Source organism: Schizosaccharomyces osmophilus, chromosome 3, assembly GCF_027921745.1.
Source record: "Schizosaccharomyces osmophilus chromosome 3, complete sequence".
NCBI classification, from domain to species: Eukaryota; Fungi; Ascomycota; class Schizosaccharomycetes; order Schizosaccharomycetales; family Schizosaccharomycetaceae; genus Schizosaccharomyces; species Schizosaccharomyces osmophilus.
Window position 1 is genome coordinate 1,401,220 of NC_079240.1, and position 17,270 is coordinate 1,418,489.

General features: G+C 39.7%; 10 protein-coding genes and 1 non-coding gene across 11 annotated transcripts; 6 read left to right on the plus strand and 5 right to left on the minus strand.

The window, feature by feature from the left end:
• Positions 1-110: 110 nt before the first annotated feature.
• cda1 (chitin deacetylase Cda1) lies at positions 111-1,076 on the plus strand (the record flags this gene model as incomplete). The annotated part of the gene is made up of 1 exon (XM_056183439.1): positions 111-1,076. One exon carries the CDS (start codon positions 111-113, stop codon positions 1,074-1,076), a length of 966 nt encoding a protein of 321 aa, XP_056039616.1.
• A 351-nt stretch (positions 1,077-1,427) lies between these two features.
• On the plus strand, positions 1,428-2,138 carry dal1 (ureidoglycolate hydrolase; the record flags this gene model as incomplete). Its single annotated transcript, XM_056183440.1, has 2 exons — positions 1,428-1,468; positions 1,559-2,138. 2 exons carry the CDS (start codon positions 1,428-1,430, stop codon positions 2,136-2,138), a joined length of 621 nt encoding a protein of 206 aa, XP_056039615.1.
• Positions 2,139-2,985: 847 nt separating this feature from the next.
• On the plus strand, positions 2,986-3,867 carry mce1 (mitochondrial carrier, citrate; the record flags this gene model as incomplete). The annotated part of the gene is made up of 1 exon (XM_056183441.1): positions 2,986-3,867. The coding sequence occupies one exon, from the start codon at positions 2,986-2,988 to the stop codon at positions 3,865-3,867; it is 882 nt and encodes a 293-aa protein (XP_056039492.1).
• A 630-nt stretch (positions 3,868-4,497) lies between these two features.
• On the minus strand, positions 4,498-4,893 carry hta2 (histone H2A beta; the record flags this gene model as incomplete). Its single annotated transcript, XM_056183442.1, has 1 exon — positions 4,498-4,893. The coding sequence occupies one exon, from the start codon at positions 4,891-4,893 to the stop codon at positions 4,498-4,500; it is 396 nt and encodes a 131-aa protein (XP_056039617.1).
• Positions 4,894-5,473: 580 nt separating this feature from the next.
• rsd1 (RNA-binding protein Rsd1) lies at positions 5,474-7,600 on the minus strand (the record flags this gene model as incomplete). Its single annotated transcript, XM_056183443.1, has 7 exons — positions 5,474-5,732; positions 5,788-5,859; positions 5,911-6,237; positions 6,283-6,456; positions 6,510-6,647; positions 6,698-7,446; positions 7,550-7,600. 7 exons carry the CDS (start codon positions 7,598-7,600, stop codon positions 5,474-5,476), a joined length of 1,770 nt encoding a protein of 589 aa, XP_056038888.1.
• A 738-nt stretch (positions 7,601-8,338) lies between these two features.
• scs7 (ER sphingosine hydroxylase Scs7) lies at positions 8,339-9,486 on the plus strand (the record flags this gene model as incomplete). The annotated part of the gene is made up of 2 exons (XM_056183444.1): positions 8,339-8,393; positions 8,492-9,486. The coding sequence occupies 2 exons, from the start codon at positions 8,339-8,341 to the stop codon at positions 9,484-9,486; spliced, it is 1,050 nt and encodes a 349-aa protein (XP_056039415.1).
• A 606-nt stretch (positions 9,487-10,092) lies between these two features.
• On the minus strand, positions 10,093-10,171 carry SOMG_20270. The gene has a single exon. It is a non-coding gene; the product is annotated as a tRNA-Leu (tRNA).
• Positions 10,172-10,685: 514 nt separating this feature from the next.
• Positions 10,686-11,528, plus strand: SOMG_04666 (NADH/NADPH-dependent indole-3-acetaldehyde reductase, implicated in cellular detoxification; the record flags this gene model as incomplete). Its single annotated transcript, XM_056183445.1, has 1 exon — positions 10,686-11,528. The coding sequence occupies one exon, from the start codon at positions 10,686-10,688 to the stop codon at positions 11,526-11,528; it is 843 nt and encodes a 280-aa protein (XP_056039614.1).
• Positions 11,529-11,929: 401 nt separating this feature from the next.
• On the minus strand, positions 11,930-14,296 carry cpy1 (vacuolar carboxypeptidase Y; the record flags this gene model as incomplete). The annotated part of the gene is made up of 1 exon (XM_056183446.1): positions 11,930-14,296. The coding sequence occupies one exon, from the start codon at positions 14,294-14,296 to the stop codon at positions 11,930-11,932; it is 2,367 nt and encodes a 788-aa protein (XP_056039613.1).
• Positions 14,297-15,120: 824 nt separating this feature from the next.
• Positions 15,121-15,786, minus strand: erh1 (enhancer of rudimentary-like protein Erh1; the record flags this gene model as incomplete). The annotated part of the gene is made up of 6 exons (XM_056183447.1): positions 15,121-15,191; positions 15,243-15,347; positions 15,411-15,440; positions 15,509-15,566; positions 15,639-15,660; positions 15,758-15,786. 6 exons carry the CDS (start codon positions 15,784-15,786, stop codon positions 15,121-15,123), a joined length of 315 nt encoding a protein of 104 aa, XP_056039728.1.
• Positions 15,787-16,178: 392 nt separating this feature from the next.
• On the plus strand, positions 16,179-16,922 carry coq9 (ubiquinone biosynthesis protein Coq9; the record flags this gene model as incomplete). The annotated part of the gene is made up of 1 exon (XM_056183448.1): positions 16,179-16,922. The coding sequence occupies one exon, from the start codon at positions 16,179-16,181 to the stop codon at positions 16,920-16,922; it is 744 nt and encodes a 247-aa protein (XP_056039618.1).
• Between the last annotated feature and the right edge of the window lie 348 nt (positions 16,923-17,270).

Below are 17,270 nucleotides of genomic sequence, written 5' to 3' on the forward strand. Positions count from 1 at the left end.
CATGGAAACGATTATTGACAACGAAATAGGTTTTACGTTTTTTAGAAGTCATTGAAGAAAACTTTGGTGTGACTTCTACTGTATTACTAGTAATAAAAGCTTGAGAAACTATGTACGAAACTCGCGACTTGACAGGTGCTGCTGGACGAATTGTGGATCAAAGTCCCTGGCCAAATAATAGTAAAATAGCGGTTTCCTTTGTGGTTAACTACGAAGAGGGTGGGGAGCGTTCCCTTTTGTACGGCGATGAGGGATTCGAAACATTTTTAACAGAGGGCGGTTTGATGCCTTTTCCCAATCGTCCCGTTCGTGAGCGTTCAATTGAATCCTGCTTTGAGTATGGATCACGCTGCGGCTTTTGGAGGATACTAAACTTATTCAAAAAGCACGAGGTTCCTTTCACCTGTTGGGCAATTGGTCAGGCAGTAGAAAAAAATCCCGTAGTCGTTAGAGCCATGGAAGAAGCCGGATGTGAAGTAGGATCGCATTCCTACCGTTGGATTAATTACGAAAATCTTCCAGAAGACGTGGAGTATGAGCATGTTAAAAAATCGATTTTGGCTATCCAGAAAGCTTCTCCTACCAATACTCCTCCTCGTAGCTGGTATACAGGCCGCGCTAGTCTACGCACTCGTAAAATCGTCTGTCAAGTCTATCGCGAACTTAATTTACCTCAACCTTTCGATTCGGATGATTACAATGATGACCTTCCTTACTGGGTCCCTGATCCCTTGGCTGAGGAGAAAAGCGACGAGGAAGACAAAGGTCTTTTAATCGTGCCTTACACACTTGATGTTAATGATATGAAATTTGCCGTTGCTCCAGGATTCTGTAATGGGGAAGACTTTTTCACTTACTGCCGAGACGCCTTTGATGTTTTATATGAAGAGGGACAAAATGGTGCCCCCAAGATGATCACCATTGGCCTCCATTGTCGAATGACTGGCCGTCCAGGTCGTTTCCGTGGTTTACAAAAGTTGATGGAGCATATTGCCCTCAAAGAAGGTGTTTGGGTTGCTACTCGAGAACAAATCGCAAATGCATGGGCTTCCAAGCATCCTTATCAAAAGCAATAGCTGTCAACTTACAAAAATCAAGGTTGATGTAAGCAATGAATGCTTTGCTTGAATCAAACTCAACGTTATAGTGAATGCAACGCGTTCCCAAAAGGCAAGCATTCATTTATAGAAATCGTTAAGAACTTCTTTCGATCTTAGATATGACTTTAATTTTAAATAGATGTTATGCACTTAATGAAATTGAATAAAAATGCTTATTATGTTATTCTTCATGAATAAAAGCTATAGAGAATCGGCTTCCAGCTTTCTTACAAACAACACACAACATGATGGTGTATTCCTTTTACAGGTTCTAATTATTATCCGGCATTTCGGTGTCGATAATGAATAAATTCAGATATTGTTTCAATGGAGGGCTCATTCACTTCCAAAAACTATCAACGTTTCAGGTATGCCTAATCTTACTCCTATGCAGGGATTATAAACTAACTTTATATGCTCTGAGTTTGGAAATAACCATCTCCCTTAACTTGACAAAGTACGTCTCCAATGGATCAAAAATTCCTTTCTCCTAAACTATTTACACCTGAAAGCTTTGCTCCATATGGGACAGTCGTTCAGCCACAGGAGAACGGCCCTATGGTAGTAGCAAACGGCGGTACAGCCAAGAAATATCTCGGAGTCTCTGAATCCGAAAACAACTATAAAAAATCTTCTACTCCTTCCTCTAAAGCAACCTGGAATTTCTTTTCCACCAAACCGTCCGTCTTTCCCGCCGATGAAGAATCACCAGCCTTTCAAATAAGAGTTTTAGAAAGACACCCTTATACGACGCAAACATTTATTCCTCTTTGCAGGGACGCTCAAGAAAGCAGTTATCTGGTTGCTGTCGCTCCTGATGCTCCTGATGGGTTACCTGACTGGGATCGCGTTGAAACATTTGTTGCTAAAGGTTGTCAAGGTGTCACTTACGCCGCTTCCGTTTGGCACGCCCCCATGGTTACTATTGGAAAGGAAACTATGCTAGTTGCATTCAACTTTGAGAACGGAGTAGATGATGATGACTGTCAGGTTCAAGCAGCTCCTTCTCCCTTGGATGTCTACGTGAAGCGCGATTAAAGCAGTGCCTGTCTTTCTTTTATGCTGTCGTATTTACTTAAGCTAGAAATTATGATTTAGAGATTGCAAGTTATGTTGGATTTATAGGTTTACGGAGAAAGCATTTGAAGCCTTTAAACCCAGACAGCTTTATGTCTAAATTTCTCTGTAATATTAGATAGTTTCCGATTGCTTACATGGCCACTTTTAGCTTTCAGTTTTTATTTGGCATTGCTGAATACAGAGAATAAGCGTGAAACATTTGGTGGTTCCGCAAGTCTCATGGAATTGCAACAATCCTCTATTCTCCTACGCGAATGTATTCAAATTTTTAAATCATGGCGTTACATATCTATTGTTTGTGTAGTTCCGGTGGATGATATTTGTCTTTCAATCCTCAGAACATTAAGAATTATTCTTTGGAATTACTGTACTAGCTGAATGATACTGTCTCGCTTCAAGCACCTGTAGCCAAATTCATAAATTGAATTACAAGAACAATAAGGATAAAACTTCTTTTATATTTAAAAGGTAGTAATTTTGTAAATAAGAGTGAATACTGTCTACCTATAAATTTCATAATGATACGTCTACTTGAATAGTTCATGTATTAGTGAACCCGCCAAAACACCCTTTTTCGCTTATAATTTCCAACTTTCAACTCGTTTTGTCTTTTAGGAGAAAATCTATGCTATTATAAGACTTTTTACGCACATTGCTTTGTTCATTGCTGGCTTTTTGAGTGTTTTAAAGAAAATACAACATTCTGTAGGTTTCATTGGAATCCATTCATCTGAGGACTTGCAATCCCCCACAAAAGACTGAATTCAATTGATTCTTATTCCGACATAACGAACACGCTTGTACAATGTCTGCGACGGTAAAAAAAAACAACAAAAATGTGGACGCAAATCACCCAGGTCCGGTAAAGAGTATTTTAGCTGGTGGTATTGCCGGTGCTGTGGAAATTTCTATAACTTATCCTGCTGAATTTGCCAAGACTCGTCTTCAGCTGTATCGCCAAGTTGAGGGTGTAAAAGGAAAGTTACCGCGTTTTGGCTTGGAATGGTACAAAGGCTGCTCAACAGTAATTATTGGAAATTCTTTAAAAGCAGCTGTTCGATTTTTCGCGTTTGATAGTATAAAAAAGACACTCGCCGATGAAAACGGTCGTTTAACTGGACCTCGAACGGTACTCGCCGGCTTGGGTGCCGGAGTTGCAGAGTCTACGCTCGTTTTGACGCCTTTTGAAAGTATCAAAACTGCTATCATTGATGAAGGAAAGAAGCCCAATCCTCGATATAATGGATTCTTAAAAGGTTCTAAAACTATCCTCAAAGACGGAGGTATTCCAGCTTTGTATCGCGGTTTGCTTCCTACAGTAGCTCGTCAAGCTACGAACTCTGGTGTTCGCTTCACAGCCTACAACAGCATCAAGCAATCCCTTCAAAGCCGACTCCCTCCTGACGAGTCTCTTGGTACTGTGCCTACCTTTCTCGTGGGTTCTGTAGCTGGTATTATAACTGTCTACTGCACCCAACCGATTGATACTATCAAGAGCCGCATGCAATCTTTAACTGCTAAGCAAGAGTACAAGAATAGCTTCCATTGTGCATACAAGATATTCACTCAGGATGGTATCTTACGGTTCTGGTCCGGCGCAACTCCTCGTTTGGCTCGATTAATTCTCAGTGGTGGTATCGTTTTTACTGTATATGAAAAAGTTATGGATGCTTTACAGATTTTTTAATTTATTTTCTCCAATCTTTGTTTTCTCGTTTTATTCATTTTGTGATACCCAGCCATTAATCTTAATTTTCACGTAATAATCGAAAACCAACTGCAGAGCGAGAACACAATTTTCTTCTTTTCCTTAAATCCGCACACTTCTTTTGAATCTACTATCGCTGTACTGCTTTATCTTTTAAAACCAAAAAGTTCGACATGAATAATTTCATTAACGACTAACAAGAAAACAAATTACACCTAGACAAATAAAACTGACCAAGTCATAGGCTATAAAATAAACAGGAAAAACCATTAGAAGAAACTCCACACAAATGTTGAAATTACAATGCAAATGTTCCAAGGATTGCTCCTCACTGAATTAGAGGTTCAAAGAGAGCTTACGATTGTAAACGCATTAATGTACAGGTGGCTATCATGAATCGACTCCAGATTTTCGTAGAACTTTGCAAAAGGAAACACGCTCGTTTCTATTGCAAACGACATACGTCTGAATCCGGTATTCTTGAAGCCTCGTAGCAAGACCTTGCATCATGATACCTCTATGGGAATAACATGCAGGGGAATTAGGTCAAAAGACATCCAAGAAGGCAGGCAACCAAAAACAAACCAACAAACTTTGTAAGAAAGTAATTTAAAGTTCTTGACTAGGGTTAGCCTTGCCGGATTGCTTGGGCAAAAGGTGAGCGTTAATGTTGGGAACAACACCACCTTGGGCAATGGTAACATGACCCAAAAGCTTGTTCAATTCTTCGTCGTTACGGATAGCAAGTTGAAGATGACGGGGAATAATACGAGTCTTCTTGTTGTCACGAGCAGCGTTACCAGCCAATTCGAGAATTTCAGCAGCCAAATATTCCAAAACGGCGGCCAAATAGACAGGAGCACCAGCACCAACACGTTGAGCATAGTTACCCTTACGCAACAAACGATGAACACGACCGACAGGGAAGGCCAAACCGGCCTTGGCGGAACGAGATTGAGCAGACTTGGCTACAGCAGCTTTACCACCAGATTTTCCTCCAGACATTTTGATAAATGAAACGAATTGGTTTGTTTGAAATTAGATATAGGTGTCCGAATCCAGATACACTCTTTTTTTGGGATATATGGAAAGGGCTAGTCGCGTGAGTCTATATATATGTACCAGGTTCTTGGGGTTAGGGTTTTGATGAAATGTGCGACGCGTCACGAACTCTGTGATTATGACACGTAACGCGTCTCCTTAACGCTGATACTGCAGCGAGGACGCATACAGTGCGAAATGTAAACCGAGGAAAAAGAGTCGAAAGGCTTTGGTGTGCTATGCTATTCTTCCTACTCATGCTCTCATTAATTAAAAACAAGCATTCTTGCTCTTTTGCAGCAGCAGATAAAAAATAAAGTAATTCAAGATTATATTTTATTAGTTTCTATATTAAAGTGCAAACAATCACGGTTTTGATTATATATGTATATTCTTCTTCATCTGCATCAAAAAGACAAAGTAGCGTTTGATTAGCCTTTAATAAATTATTCTCTTTTCTTCACGTTTAAACCACCTTGTTTATTTCATGCTCTTCCATCATTGAATAGCGTCCTTTGTTCACTGTCCAAACAGGATATTCCACCTAAACATGCTTAGCATCAGGAAACCTGACATTATAATCAGCCTCAGAAATTTTAGAAGCTATAATTTTGCGGCCACCAAACCATCGCTGATGAAGACCAAGAACGGCTTTTTCACATTCTCCAGATGTCTTAAACTTGACAAAAATTTCACCGGCTTCAGTTGGTATTACGGTGATATGCATTACTCTTCCATATTTATTTTCACATTCTTCACGAACGTCTTGTTCAAGTTCCTCCACCCAAGTAGCAGACGTTTCTCTAAAACAGAAGTGTTAGTAGGACAAGTCATGGCAATGGTGTATGTCAGACTTACTCTTTAGGATCAAACATATTTTTTAAGATAACAGACCGATATCGACTTGGATCAGGCTGCACATCCGTCGTTCTATGCGATCGTTAGTATTTCTGGAATTATTAAAATTTCAAATAAACATACGGAACAGGAGTAGTATCATCAGTTCGTGCAAGTCTTTTCATAAGCTCGTCCCGTGAAATTGTACGGCCTTCCTCCTCACTAGGAGACAAAGGTTCTGCTCCTGGAGACAAAGCTCTAGATGTAGAAACGGGAGTATGGCGCACCCGTCCTTGACGAGAATGTGAGTGTTCAGTCCGATTCATCATGTCATCAAATCGTCTCAGCATGGAACTAGTCGTTTCCGTAGTAAACTTGTCATTTCCTAAACAAACCCGCATGCTTCTACCAGCTAAATCAAATCCGTTCATTTTCTCAAGTGCATTTCGAGCACACTTTGGATCTCGGTATCTAAACATATGTCAGTATATTGGAAATCAGACCATATCGTCATACTGTATATAGCCAAAGCCTTTGCTTCTATTTTGGTCGTCTCGGTGCAAACGAACAAGTTCAATCTCGCCGAACGGCTCGAAAATGGCTTGTACGTCTTCATCACTAAGGTTAAAGTGAATATTAGCAATACATAATCTGTGAAAAGGGATTTCCGCATTGGCTGCCCGAGTCGTTCTGGAAAAAGGTTAGCTACCAAAATTCTTGAAATGAAAAAAAAAGAAACGTACTCTGCTGCTTCACGAGCTTTACGGTTTTTCTCGGCTTCCGTGAGCTGAACAATGACAGGAATACCTAAAAGACGTTTTCCTGAAAGAGAAAGTGCATGTTGAACAGAATCTTCGTCTCGAAATTCTACATACGCAACTCTAAGAAATTCGTTAGTAAAGATAAATTAAGTTTATTCACTTCATCATACCCTTTGGAGCGGCCGCTAACTTTGTCTCGGACGATTTGAGCATCACGAACAGGACCAGCATGTTCAAAAAATTCGTATAACTCCCTAGTAGTTAATCTATTTGCTAATTGAGAAACAAACACGGTACGTCTATCAAGGTCGTCTTCATTGATGGGAGAGGGATCATGAGCTCGAGTTCTGCCTCTACTACGATCGCGACGTCGGCTTCGACGCTCATAGTCATCCTCGTCGTCCCGTCGATGAGGATGACGCTCTTCCCGATATCGATTGCGTCTGCTAGAATAGCGAGGAGGGCTTCGAGAGCTTTCCTCGTGTCGACGATAAGAACGGTCGCTGCGAGAGTACCGCCTACGTGATCGAGGGCTGTTGCCACGTACGCCTTCAGGAGACCGATAGCGACGAGAAGTTCCTGGGGAGGAGGATCGTGAGTGGGAACGGCCTCTTTTGGAAACTGGGCTTAAAGAGCTATGAGTAGAACGGTGTGGTCGTTCACGATCATCCAGGTAGTGAGCCGGACGAGATTTGCTTTCGTTGTAGCGATAACCCATAGAAACAGGAGGAGGGGTCAAGCGACCATCATTGCCATGATCCCGATAAGTTTTATGAGAACTGGAAACGGAATTCGATGGTACCCCGTTTGGCTCATTTGTTGAGGGATTTGGAATGGAAGAAGCCGGACGAGTGTCATGTACATTTGAGGAGAGAGATGGCACGGGTTGCTGTTGTGAATTAGTGGATTCAGAAGAGTTCTAAAAAAAAGTTAGTTATGCATTTTTCGTCGAGGGCGTCCACATGGTTTGCTGCCGCATGATGTGGTACATATATGTACATATACGGTTGGAGTTATCATACCTCTTGCTTACGAAAGGGAGCCTCAGCCAAGGCCTCTGCATCTAGATACATGTTGGAAGCAATCCTTGAAACAAAACTTGAGATAAAACACACCGATTATAAGAAAGACGGACTAAAAAAAAATAAAAGAAAACAAAGTACTACAATAAGAGCAATCAAACAAAAAGATGAAACGACAAATCCAAGCGTTTCCACAGCAATTGCTAAATGTCAGCAATAGGAGAGAAGAAAAACAGGGCAAGGAAGCCAGATAAACCACTGTATAAAATTTCTGTAAAAAACCAAAACCCTTTGCAATTGAAACCAGAGTTCTAGTGAATTTTTTGTTTCTGTTGTTCCTGGCGGTTTCACGTACAATTTGGAGGCACAAAGGATCTGGTTTACCGCATTTGTCACCTTTCTCGGTAACTCAGCTTCCGATGATGTTTAACGATGGTAACCTGATTTATTGTATGTGCCCTACCCTTACTTCTTTTGACCGTGGGGGGATTTGAATCAAATTCTATATTTATTAGCTTGACTAATCGTGCCGTCTGCAAATTACTGCAAAATTGCCAATTGAGGAAGAAATCGTAAATTCACGAGTTTTTGGATCTTCGTTTCATTAAAATCGAAATAGAAGATTATTAAATCTCATATTTATTGTTTGTATCATCAACTTGCTGTTTAAGGTGTTGTTGCTAGAAATTGGATTTCACAGCACCGTCCGCAAAATAAGGAATAGTCTATTTAATTTTTCATATTGAAGACTCAATTTCGTAAAACTTTACATTTGGTTTTCTTGCAGTTATGGTTAATCTTCCTAATACCTGTATCATCTTATCAGATGGTGTCGAATATGATGGTATGAAGAATTATACTGGAAAGGCGGTGTTTCTAGATGCTTTCCTTTGAACTTATTATTTGTTTTAACAATGACTTCCATACTAACTTAACATTTAGTAACGAATGGAAATTTGGCCAGGCCCGAATTTGCTGAAGTTGTCCATCGTTATCAAAAGAAGGACGTTGGTAATCTTGCCAAGGGCATTAGCGTCGACAATCAAAAAGACGCAGAGATAATTCGCGAACTTTTGGAAAATGGTTCGAAACCGGTCAAGAATAAAGAGTTTAGTGATCTAGTGGACCAAAACATCGGCGATGGTTACGGTAACGACTTTGTTGTGAAGCCTACCAATATTGATAAGGATTATGAAAAGAATCGATTCTTGGATTTGAAAAAGCCCATGGTGCCACAGATTCTTTTCAGCAATATGTCTAAAGATGTATATTTGGACCAAGTTCACCGTCCTCGCCATTATAATGGAAGCGGTTCTGCTCCTTTGTTTGGTAACTTTATGGAACCTTTCAGTAAAACCCCTTGGTATGCGATACCTATGATTTGGATCCCTTGCATCACATACTTTTTTATGCAGTCTTGTACCGGTATTCCTGTTCCTCTCGCCTTCACCATGTTTTTTATTGGTCTTGGTGTCTGGAGCATTGTGGAGTACTTTATGCACCGTTGTCTATTTCACTTAGACGAGTATACGCCAGATCACCCCGTATTCCTTACTTTACACTTTTTGTTCCATGGTGTTCATCACTTCTTGCCTGCTGACAGATATCGCCTTGTTATGCCCCCGACGCTCTTCATCTTCTTTGCTACCCCTTGGTACCGTTTGGTGCGTTTGATTCTGCCTTACCATTTGGCCATTGCTGGTTTCTCTGGTGGTGTCTTTGGTTATGTCTGCTATGACTTGACTCACTATTTTTTGCATCATAAGCGTTTGCCCCATGGATACTTCACTGAATTAAAGACCTGGCACTTGGACCACCATTACAAGGATTACAAAACCGCCTTCGGCGTCACCAGTTCATTTTGGGACCGCGTATTTGGAACGCTTGGACCTTCTTTGACCAATAAAGCCCCCGCAGACACTGTCAAAGTTAAGTAAGCGAAATTTTAATTCTATGAAATGTGCATTTTGCTTTGAGATTTTCTCTCTCTAATGGTTATAGTGCAGTGCAATGTATTATTAAATCTTAGACAGTAATGACCTTTACCTTGTATGAGACTCGTTGGGTCATTACTTTTCTTCTCGAACAGCTTTTCCGTTGTTAGTCGATTCCTTCTTTTTTGTACATTTTATTATCCCAAAGTGGCCTAATCAATTAATCCTATCCTAGTCTTCTGTTTTATGGTTTTCGCGGGTGAGAGCATTGGTTTCTTACAAATCCCTTCTGAGCAAGGTTTGCGAAATCCTCTTGTTTTGTTTTGTCCTTATTATGTATTCATTGTGTTATCCGTTGAAGTGCATTAGGTTCTTCACTAAGTATATTATAAGAGTAATATTTGTTGAAAAGCGCAACGCAAAAGAGACTAGTAGATCTCCTACAATTATAACCAACGTAAACAAACTATGCCAAAGTAAGGGCAAGTAAAATTGCCATTGGGATTTCTTTGTTATAGATTGCTGTTTCGTTCCAATCTAATTGCTTACCAAACTTATATAGTAATTGCTTCCTTACGGCATTTTCAAAGAAAATGAACAAAAAGTTAATGAAAGGGGTGGGACTCGAACCCACGAGCTTTCGCACTAGTGCCTTAAACTAGCTCCATAACCACTCGGACACCCTTCCGTTTGATGCTCCCATAGACAAACTGAAACTATTGAATATTTTTTGTGTCAGAGTAGTCGTAGCTTTTCTCACTGTTAATAAAAACAAAAAGCGGAACACTTTTAATAGAATAAAAGAAAAGCTCTAGTAAACAGTCTGTCTGAACGTTTTCTTTAAAAGAATCTTTTTATGTACTACTATCGCCGAAAACACCAAAACCTCATGCAGTGTTCACGTCAATGAAACTTGTATCAAATTACTAGAGAAATGACATCAGCTTTGTTGTTGGTTCTATAAAAGCGACTCCGTTCCTTTGATTAGAACCATACCTAGGAAAAGCTTGGTTCCTTGATAATATAGAGGTTTTTATAGTTACTATTATTGCTAAACATTCGATAATCCTACTTTATACTTTCTTCGTCTAAATCACAAGTGTGAATTTTAATAAAACGTTTCTTTAGAAGACGATTAGCATTGTTGCAAAATCTTTTCTCTCTTATTCTATCTTTCCAACTATTGATTCTACTTTCGAAAAATGCTGATTGCTGCTTTGGGTCCTAATATTCCATTTCCCGCCTATGGTGTGGGTACAGCCTTATATAAACGGGATCAATCCAAATTTCAAACGGAAACTGTAGACTCAGTGAAAAAGGCCATCCAGAACGGATTTACTCACATCGACTGTGCCGAATTGTACGGAAACGAAGAAGAAGTCGGTGTTGCCCTCAAAGATCTAAATATACCACGTGAGAAGCTTTTTATCACCTCGAAAGTTTCAAGCAGCGTTGAAGACATTTCAGCTGCCTTAAGCACTTCTCTCAAGAAGTTGGGACTCAGCTATCTTGATCTTTTCTTGATTCATGCCCCTAAGTATCTTAATGAGAAAAATATTCCCTTCTCAAAGGGCTGGGAAGCAATGGAAACTGAACTCGGCCAAGGTCGAGTTCACGCTATCGGTGTGTCAAATTTCTACGTAGAGGATTTGGAAAAAATCATGGAGACAGCCAAAATTCCCCCACGCGTCGACCAAATCGAATTCCATCCTCAGGTTTTCGTCCGCTCAAAGTCTCTCCTCGATTACTGTAAAAGCAAACATATTATCGTCGAAGGCTACAGTTCACTTCGTCCCCTCACAAGGGAACCTGAAGGTACTGTTAGCAAACTTGCCAAATCCCTTGCCAATAAGTACAATGTTTCTGATTCTTTGATATTGTTAGCTTGGTCCAATGCCCAAGGTGTTTCTCCTGTTACTACTACCAGCAAAGTAGAACGCATGAAGCACTATTTGACTTACAAGACCGTGAAGCTCGAACAAGCAGACATCGATGCTATCACCAAAGCTGGAGAAGAATCTAGCAGACCGTTACATTTCTATTAAATAGTTGGTTCTTTGCTGTTTTTTATTTGCTATGATTTTTACTTTTTTGATTCTTTGATGCTTATTCCATATCTCACTTTCTATCGTACATGAATGAAATGAATCATATAATGCCCTTTCTTTTTTAAAACATCGTCGATCGCTTCTGTTAGCGTAACAAGTATTAGTTCTTTTCATTTTAATATACTATTTTACCTACATCAATATTCTGTTCTTTTATAGGCTTGATTTCTAGCTTAAGAAAATGAACAAGATTATAAAGCGATGAGCAAAAGCAAGTATTATTCATTAAAGGTAACTAGAAAAACTACAAACATTAAAGCAAAAGTAAACAATCATCACGAGCATTTCGGAAAAAAAACAGATGATTATTGAATTGTAAAGCATAACACATATCAGACTTAAGCAGAAAATTGAAGCTGTCCATCTAACCATTGGTTCAACATCTCGAGACTAGCTTCAGGCTGATTGAAAGGCACCATGTGGCCAGCTTCGTAAATGCGAAGGTAAGAAAAGTTCTTATAGGTCTTACCACGGCCAGCTTCAGATCCAGCAGGACTCCAGGGAGCCAAGTTTGCCTCATAGAATTCTCTGTGTCCACTCCACTCCAAAGCATCAGCCCAGGCTTCGTTGCCCATATAATTGCAAATGAAGTCAGCATCACCAGCATAAATAAGGACAGGTAGACCAGTTTCCAAGATCGCAGTAACATCATCACGGAATGTCTTGCGCATCCAATCACCCTTGAATAAGAATCCAATGTTAACTTCTGTACTGCAACCCTTGAAACCTTGTTCAACACCAAGAGCTTCAATAACTTCTTCCTGGTTCAGGTACTTTTCGATAGCACCGGTTTCAGAGTAGCACATGTTTTCGGGGTCACGGCATTCTTCACGGATGTCATAGACGTTCAAACCAGTTTGTTGGAAAGGACCCATCATGGCATTGTTGCAGTAAAGAGAAGCACCGATGCAGATGGGAGTGAAACCAGTTTGATAGCAAACACTGATCAACTTCGAGCAAGTACCGTATGCATCAGTCATACGGTCGCATTGCTCCTGAGGCAAAATAGGGCCGTATGGGTTCTCGCAAGCCATTTTTCCGTAATAATAGTATTGAACAAGAGGATCAGTAAGACCATTGCCAATAGCAACGCCCTTCAAGTTTATGTAAGACTTTTGGTATTCATAACCGGTAGCAACAAAATCGTTAGCACCTTGGTTGTGTTCAATAATTTCTTTGGCAAATTGAGGAATGTAATGACCAGCATAAGATTCACCAGTGATATGGAATGGAAGATGAGCATATTGAGGGAACTTGGCAAAGAACAAGGTTAAGAAAGCATATACATCCTTACCCGCAGTAATGGTGTCAAGGACAGAACCATCACCATTGCTAAAGCCGGCACCAATAGGTTGATCAAGGAAAATAACGGAAGCATTAGAGTTCCAACTATGAGGATTATATTCGGGTTTGAGTGTTTCCATATTGATGTGAGAAGGTCCCAATTCCATAAACAAACCAGTCATGGAAGAGCAGCCTGGGCCACCGTTCAACCATAAAACCACGGGATCGTTCACAGGATCGTTGCGAGATTCAAAGAACCAAAAGAAAAGATGTCTGTCATCATCAACATCAAGATAACCAGTTTCTTGCTTAACAGAGTCGATACCAAGGGACTCTGGAGTTGAATTCTTGATACGTAACGTATGATTTGGGAAAGCCTTCATATTAACGTGTTCACCGTTTTCTTGCTTGGCAAAATAAACACCTTCCTTGTCCTTACTTCCCTTTGGATAATCAAGCATGGAAGGAGAATGCTGGAATGCAGTCTCGGGGTCGATGTCAGCAGCCTTAAGCATTTCGAGGTAAGCAAATTGCTCAGGGGTAAGACTGTTCAAATCCCAAATACCCTCTTCCTTGAAGGAAGACTTCTTTTGTTCGTCGGACGCATCTCTTGCAATGTGAACGGGCATGTTGCCAAAATATTCAATGTCAAGGGCTTCTAAGAAGCTGGCAAACTCCTCAGCGATGTTATCAGCATTGCCAACTTGCATAAGCTCAACAAAGGCTTCTAAGATGAGGATATCGCGTTGTGTGCCATCGAATTCACTATCCTCCATTTTCGGATCCTTCTTCTCCTCTTTGGATTTGTGGTGCTTCATTTTATCATTCTTGGTCTTCTTAGGAGGGGGGGCAGGGAACTCTTCGTCCACATCAGACTCTTTATGATGGCCCATCTTCTTCTTATGAAGAGGTTTCTTATGCTTCCTCTTGTGATCACGATCCTTTGGCTTTTCTTCAGGATATTTTGAGAAGAAAGCACCATCATCCTCTCCCTTCATCGGTTTCTCGTTAGAATCCAAGTCATTAGCTTTGCGGCCTTTGCAGGGGCAATGTTTTTTCTTGTCTTCCATGTCTTTATGTTTGGGAGAATCAAACGTCTGATCAATCTCGTCTTCGACATTTTCGAACATTTCGTCGACGCGTTCACCCACGTTCTGAATGAAGTCCCAAGCTGGGCGGAGCATATTTCCCATCTTATCCTTTACCGAAGGACGGTTGTTTTCTTCTGTAGAAGGGACATGAACAGGATTTAAGTAAACTCCATTCTCTGGTCTAACAACTTCAGGAGCATGAGTTTCTCCAATCTTGTCATCGACAACTGCGAAGTCTCCACCAGCTTGCTCATTATCGATTTTACCCATAAACTGAGCAGAAGCTGCCCAGGTAAGTAAAAAATAGAGGAAAGATTGTTGAAGTTGCATGGTCGTAAATTTGATAAATATAAATCAGAATAGCGAAAAAATAGAATAAAATAGAAAAAGAATGTATTTAAACGCAGTGTTATCTTGGGGTTTCAAAAACCACCAATTGAAGCTTAAAAAGAAAGCAGACAGAGAACTTAGCGATGGAACTCAAAAAACTCCTTTTTAAATCAAGATGTAAAACCTAGCTAACAGACCGTTTGCTTACTTGGTGAATGGTAAAAGGTAAGTGTATCAGACCCGGCCAGGAGGTTCTAAGCTCGATAAGCCTTTATGACGCAAATAGTATTCAAGTAAGTATCATCATGCCATGATTGACACCTGCGTTAATGTACACAAACCTAGAATAGTGCAGTTTTAACAGTTACCTTAAAATATAAAAGATCACAGAAGTTAACAGGTAAACAGAGAAAATCGTAAAAATGGTAAATTACTTATTCGTAGAGCATTGAGAGTCTTGCTATCATAAAAAAGTACATTATTGTCTCTATACCTATTTACTCTTAGTGATTACTAAAGAAAACTTCATGAAAAGAGAATGATCTTACGATAGTCAGCGATCATTCTTACGAAACCTGCTTTACTCGTCAATCCTCATAAAAACGAACAGAAGAAGAAAAAATAATATTTACTCATCCACACAAAAACAATCAAGTGCAGATTGCAAGATCCTAGGCCCTTTTGAACTCTGCTTTTCGGAACAAGAGTTACAAAAAATATTATAACAACAATGGAATATGACAAACAATGACTCTCAGTAAATAAAAGAAAATAATAGGATATTAGTAGCCAAAATCAAACTCAAGAGAACCAAATCAACATTTTTAAACGATAGGCTTGTTTGCCTTCATGTATTCTTGGGCTTGAAACAATAACCATTGCTTATCATGAGGAACTAGTATGTGTCAGCAAATCCGAAGAGAATAAATACTAAAGCTTCACTTACTATAAGCACGAAAATGACGGTCATATACCAACGGCACGCAATCGTAAATCTCGTCAAAGAATGCATAGAAACTGGAGATATTCATTAATTCTTGGTTTGGATGTTCTAAAGATATTTGACGTTAGCCTTGTACAATATTTATCACATTTCTGATAGAGAGGAGGTTACCTTGACCAGTGGAATAGACACCAATTATATCTAAAAATGCGTTAGCATAAGTAAAAAAGAAAAGAGCCACTAGTCTTTTGGTTCATCTGTTTACATACATTCAATGGCCGATCGTACACTGCAATGGTCACTCCAAATTCGAGTTTTGGGATCAGACTATACCCAATTGAAATGTTAGTGATATTTGTACAGAATGGGTGTAAAAAAGGAAAAGATTATTCACATTACACTTTGCTGGATCAATAAGATGCTAGTAGAATAGCGTTAGTACACGTCTGAATTATGCTTTTAGTGCTCTTTTACAAGTAATCCATCAACAATTTAGTTTGAAAGAAAAGTAAACATACATATGTATCTCAGACGGAGGAGGAGTCATAGTGCTGTACTAGAAGCGGTAAAGGAAAGAGGAGCGATGGAACGGATTATCAGACCTTGCTAATTGATGTCTGCGAAGAGAGAAATTTAGGAACGTTTACTGTTTTTAACAAGAAAAAAGGAAATGAATGCTTCTAATTTGCAGTTCTTGGACAGTAACCCAAGTGTAAGTCTATAAGTAACTGTTTTGTAGAGTCACTGAGGAAAGTGTATAGTGCGATCCTCCAGATTTGCCCTTGTCCTTTGCACCATCCCAATTTCTCCAGGATAGAAGAAGAATATTTTTAAATTATTTCTTTTTCTTTAATCAGATATCGTATCACCATATCCTCTATAAAGATACTGTAATTTTGTGTCACCGTTAGATCCTAAGCGTATTCGCATTCTTTCGTAATGTTTGCTTTCAGAGGAGTTCAAAGAATCTCGCAGTTACCCAATTCTTTATCTTATGCTCTTCCACTTAGGATCGCTAAGCGTTCTTACCAAAGTGCTACCTTTGAAACTCGTCCCCCAATTTCCGGTAAGAAAGCTCAAATCTTGAAGCATGCTTTGGAACATGTCCCTCAACTTGGCTTCTCTGAAGAAGCAATTAAAATGGGTGGTCGCTCGCTTGGATACAGCAATCTTCCTACGGCTCTTTTTCCCTCAGGTTCTATGAACCTCATTTCATATTTCTTATTGCAACACCGTTATGCTTTAAGAGAACAGAAAACTCATCTAACCCTCATGCAAACTACTACGGAAAAAGTAACTCATTTAATATGGTCTCGTCTCCAAGCAAACCGTGATGTTATTGAGCACTTACCACAGATGATTGCAACGTGTGTAGCCCCTTCCAATCTTCCTTCATCTGTCATGTCCTTAGCGAATCTTTCAGACGAAATACTTTACCTTGCTCAAGATAAATCTGCTGACTTCCACTGGTACACAAAGCGTGCTGTCGTGTCAGCCATCTACAGTGCCTCCGAACTATTCATGACGAAAGATAACTCACCCAATTTCCAAGCTACTTATGATTTTGTCCAGCACAGAGTTCAACATGCCAAGGCCTTGAATAATCTCCAGGAAGATATTTTGGAATGGGGTTCCTTCCAATTGAACGCCATTCGATCAATTATTCGTTCTCGGGGTATTTGATTTAGATCTTATTACGATGTTACTTGTTCGACTAAGCTTCATAGTATTTTGAAAGTGTTTAAAAAATAAAAATGACTGATTAATGGTAAACTTATCTGTGTGATTCTATTTCTATGGTAGAAGAAACAAGAGTAGCTAATATATTCACAAGAGTCCTCCTCTCCAAATCAAATCCTTCTTTTCAAGCAAAGGTAACCCTATTGAAATGCAAACCACTTCAAAGATTTTTGTAATTCCGCCCAAGCTTACTTCCCATCCTATTCCCTTCGCTATTTGCAGTTGTACTTTGAGGTAACGGTTACTTTAGTACAACAATAATGACTTGAATGCATAGAAAACCAATTTCAT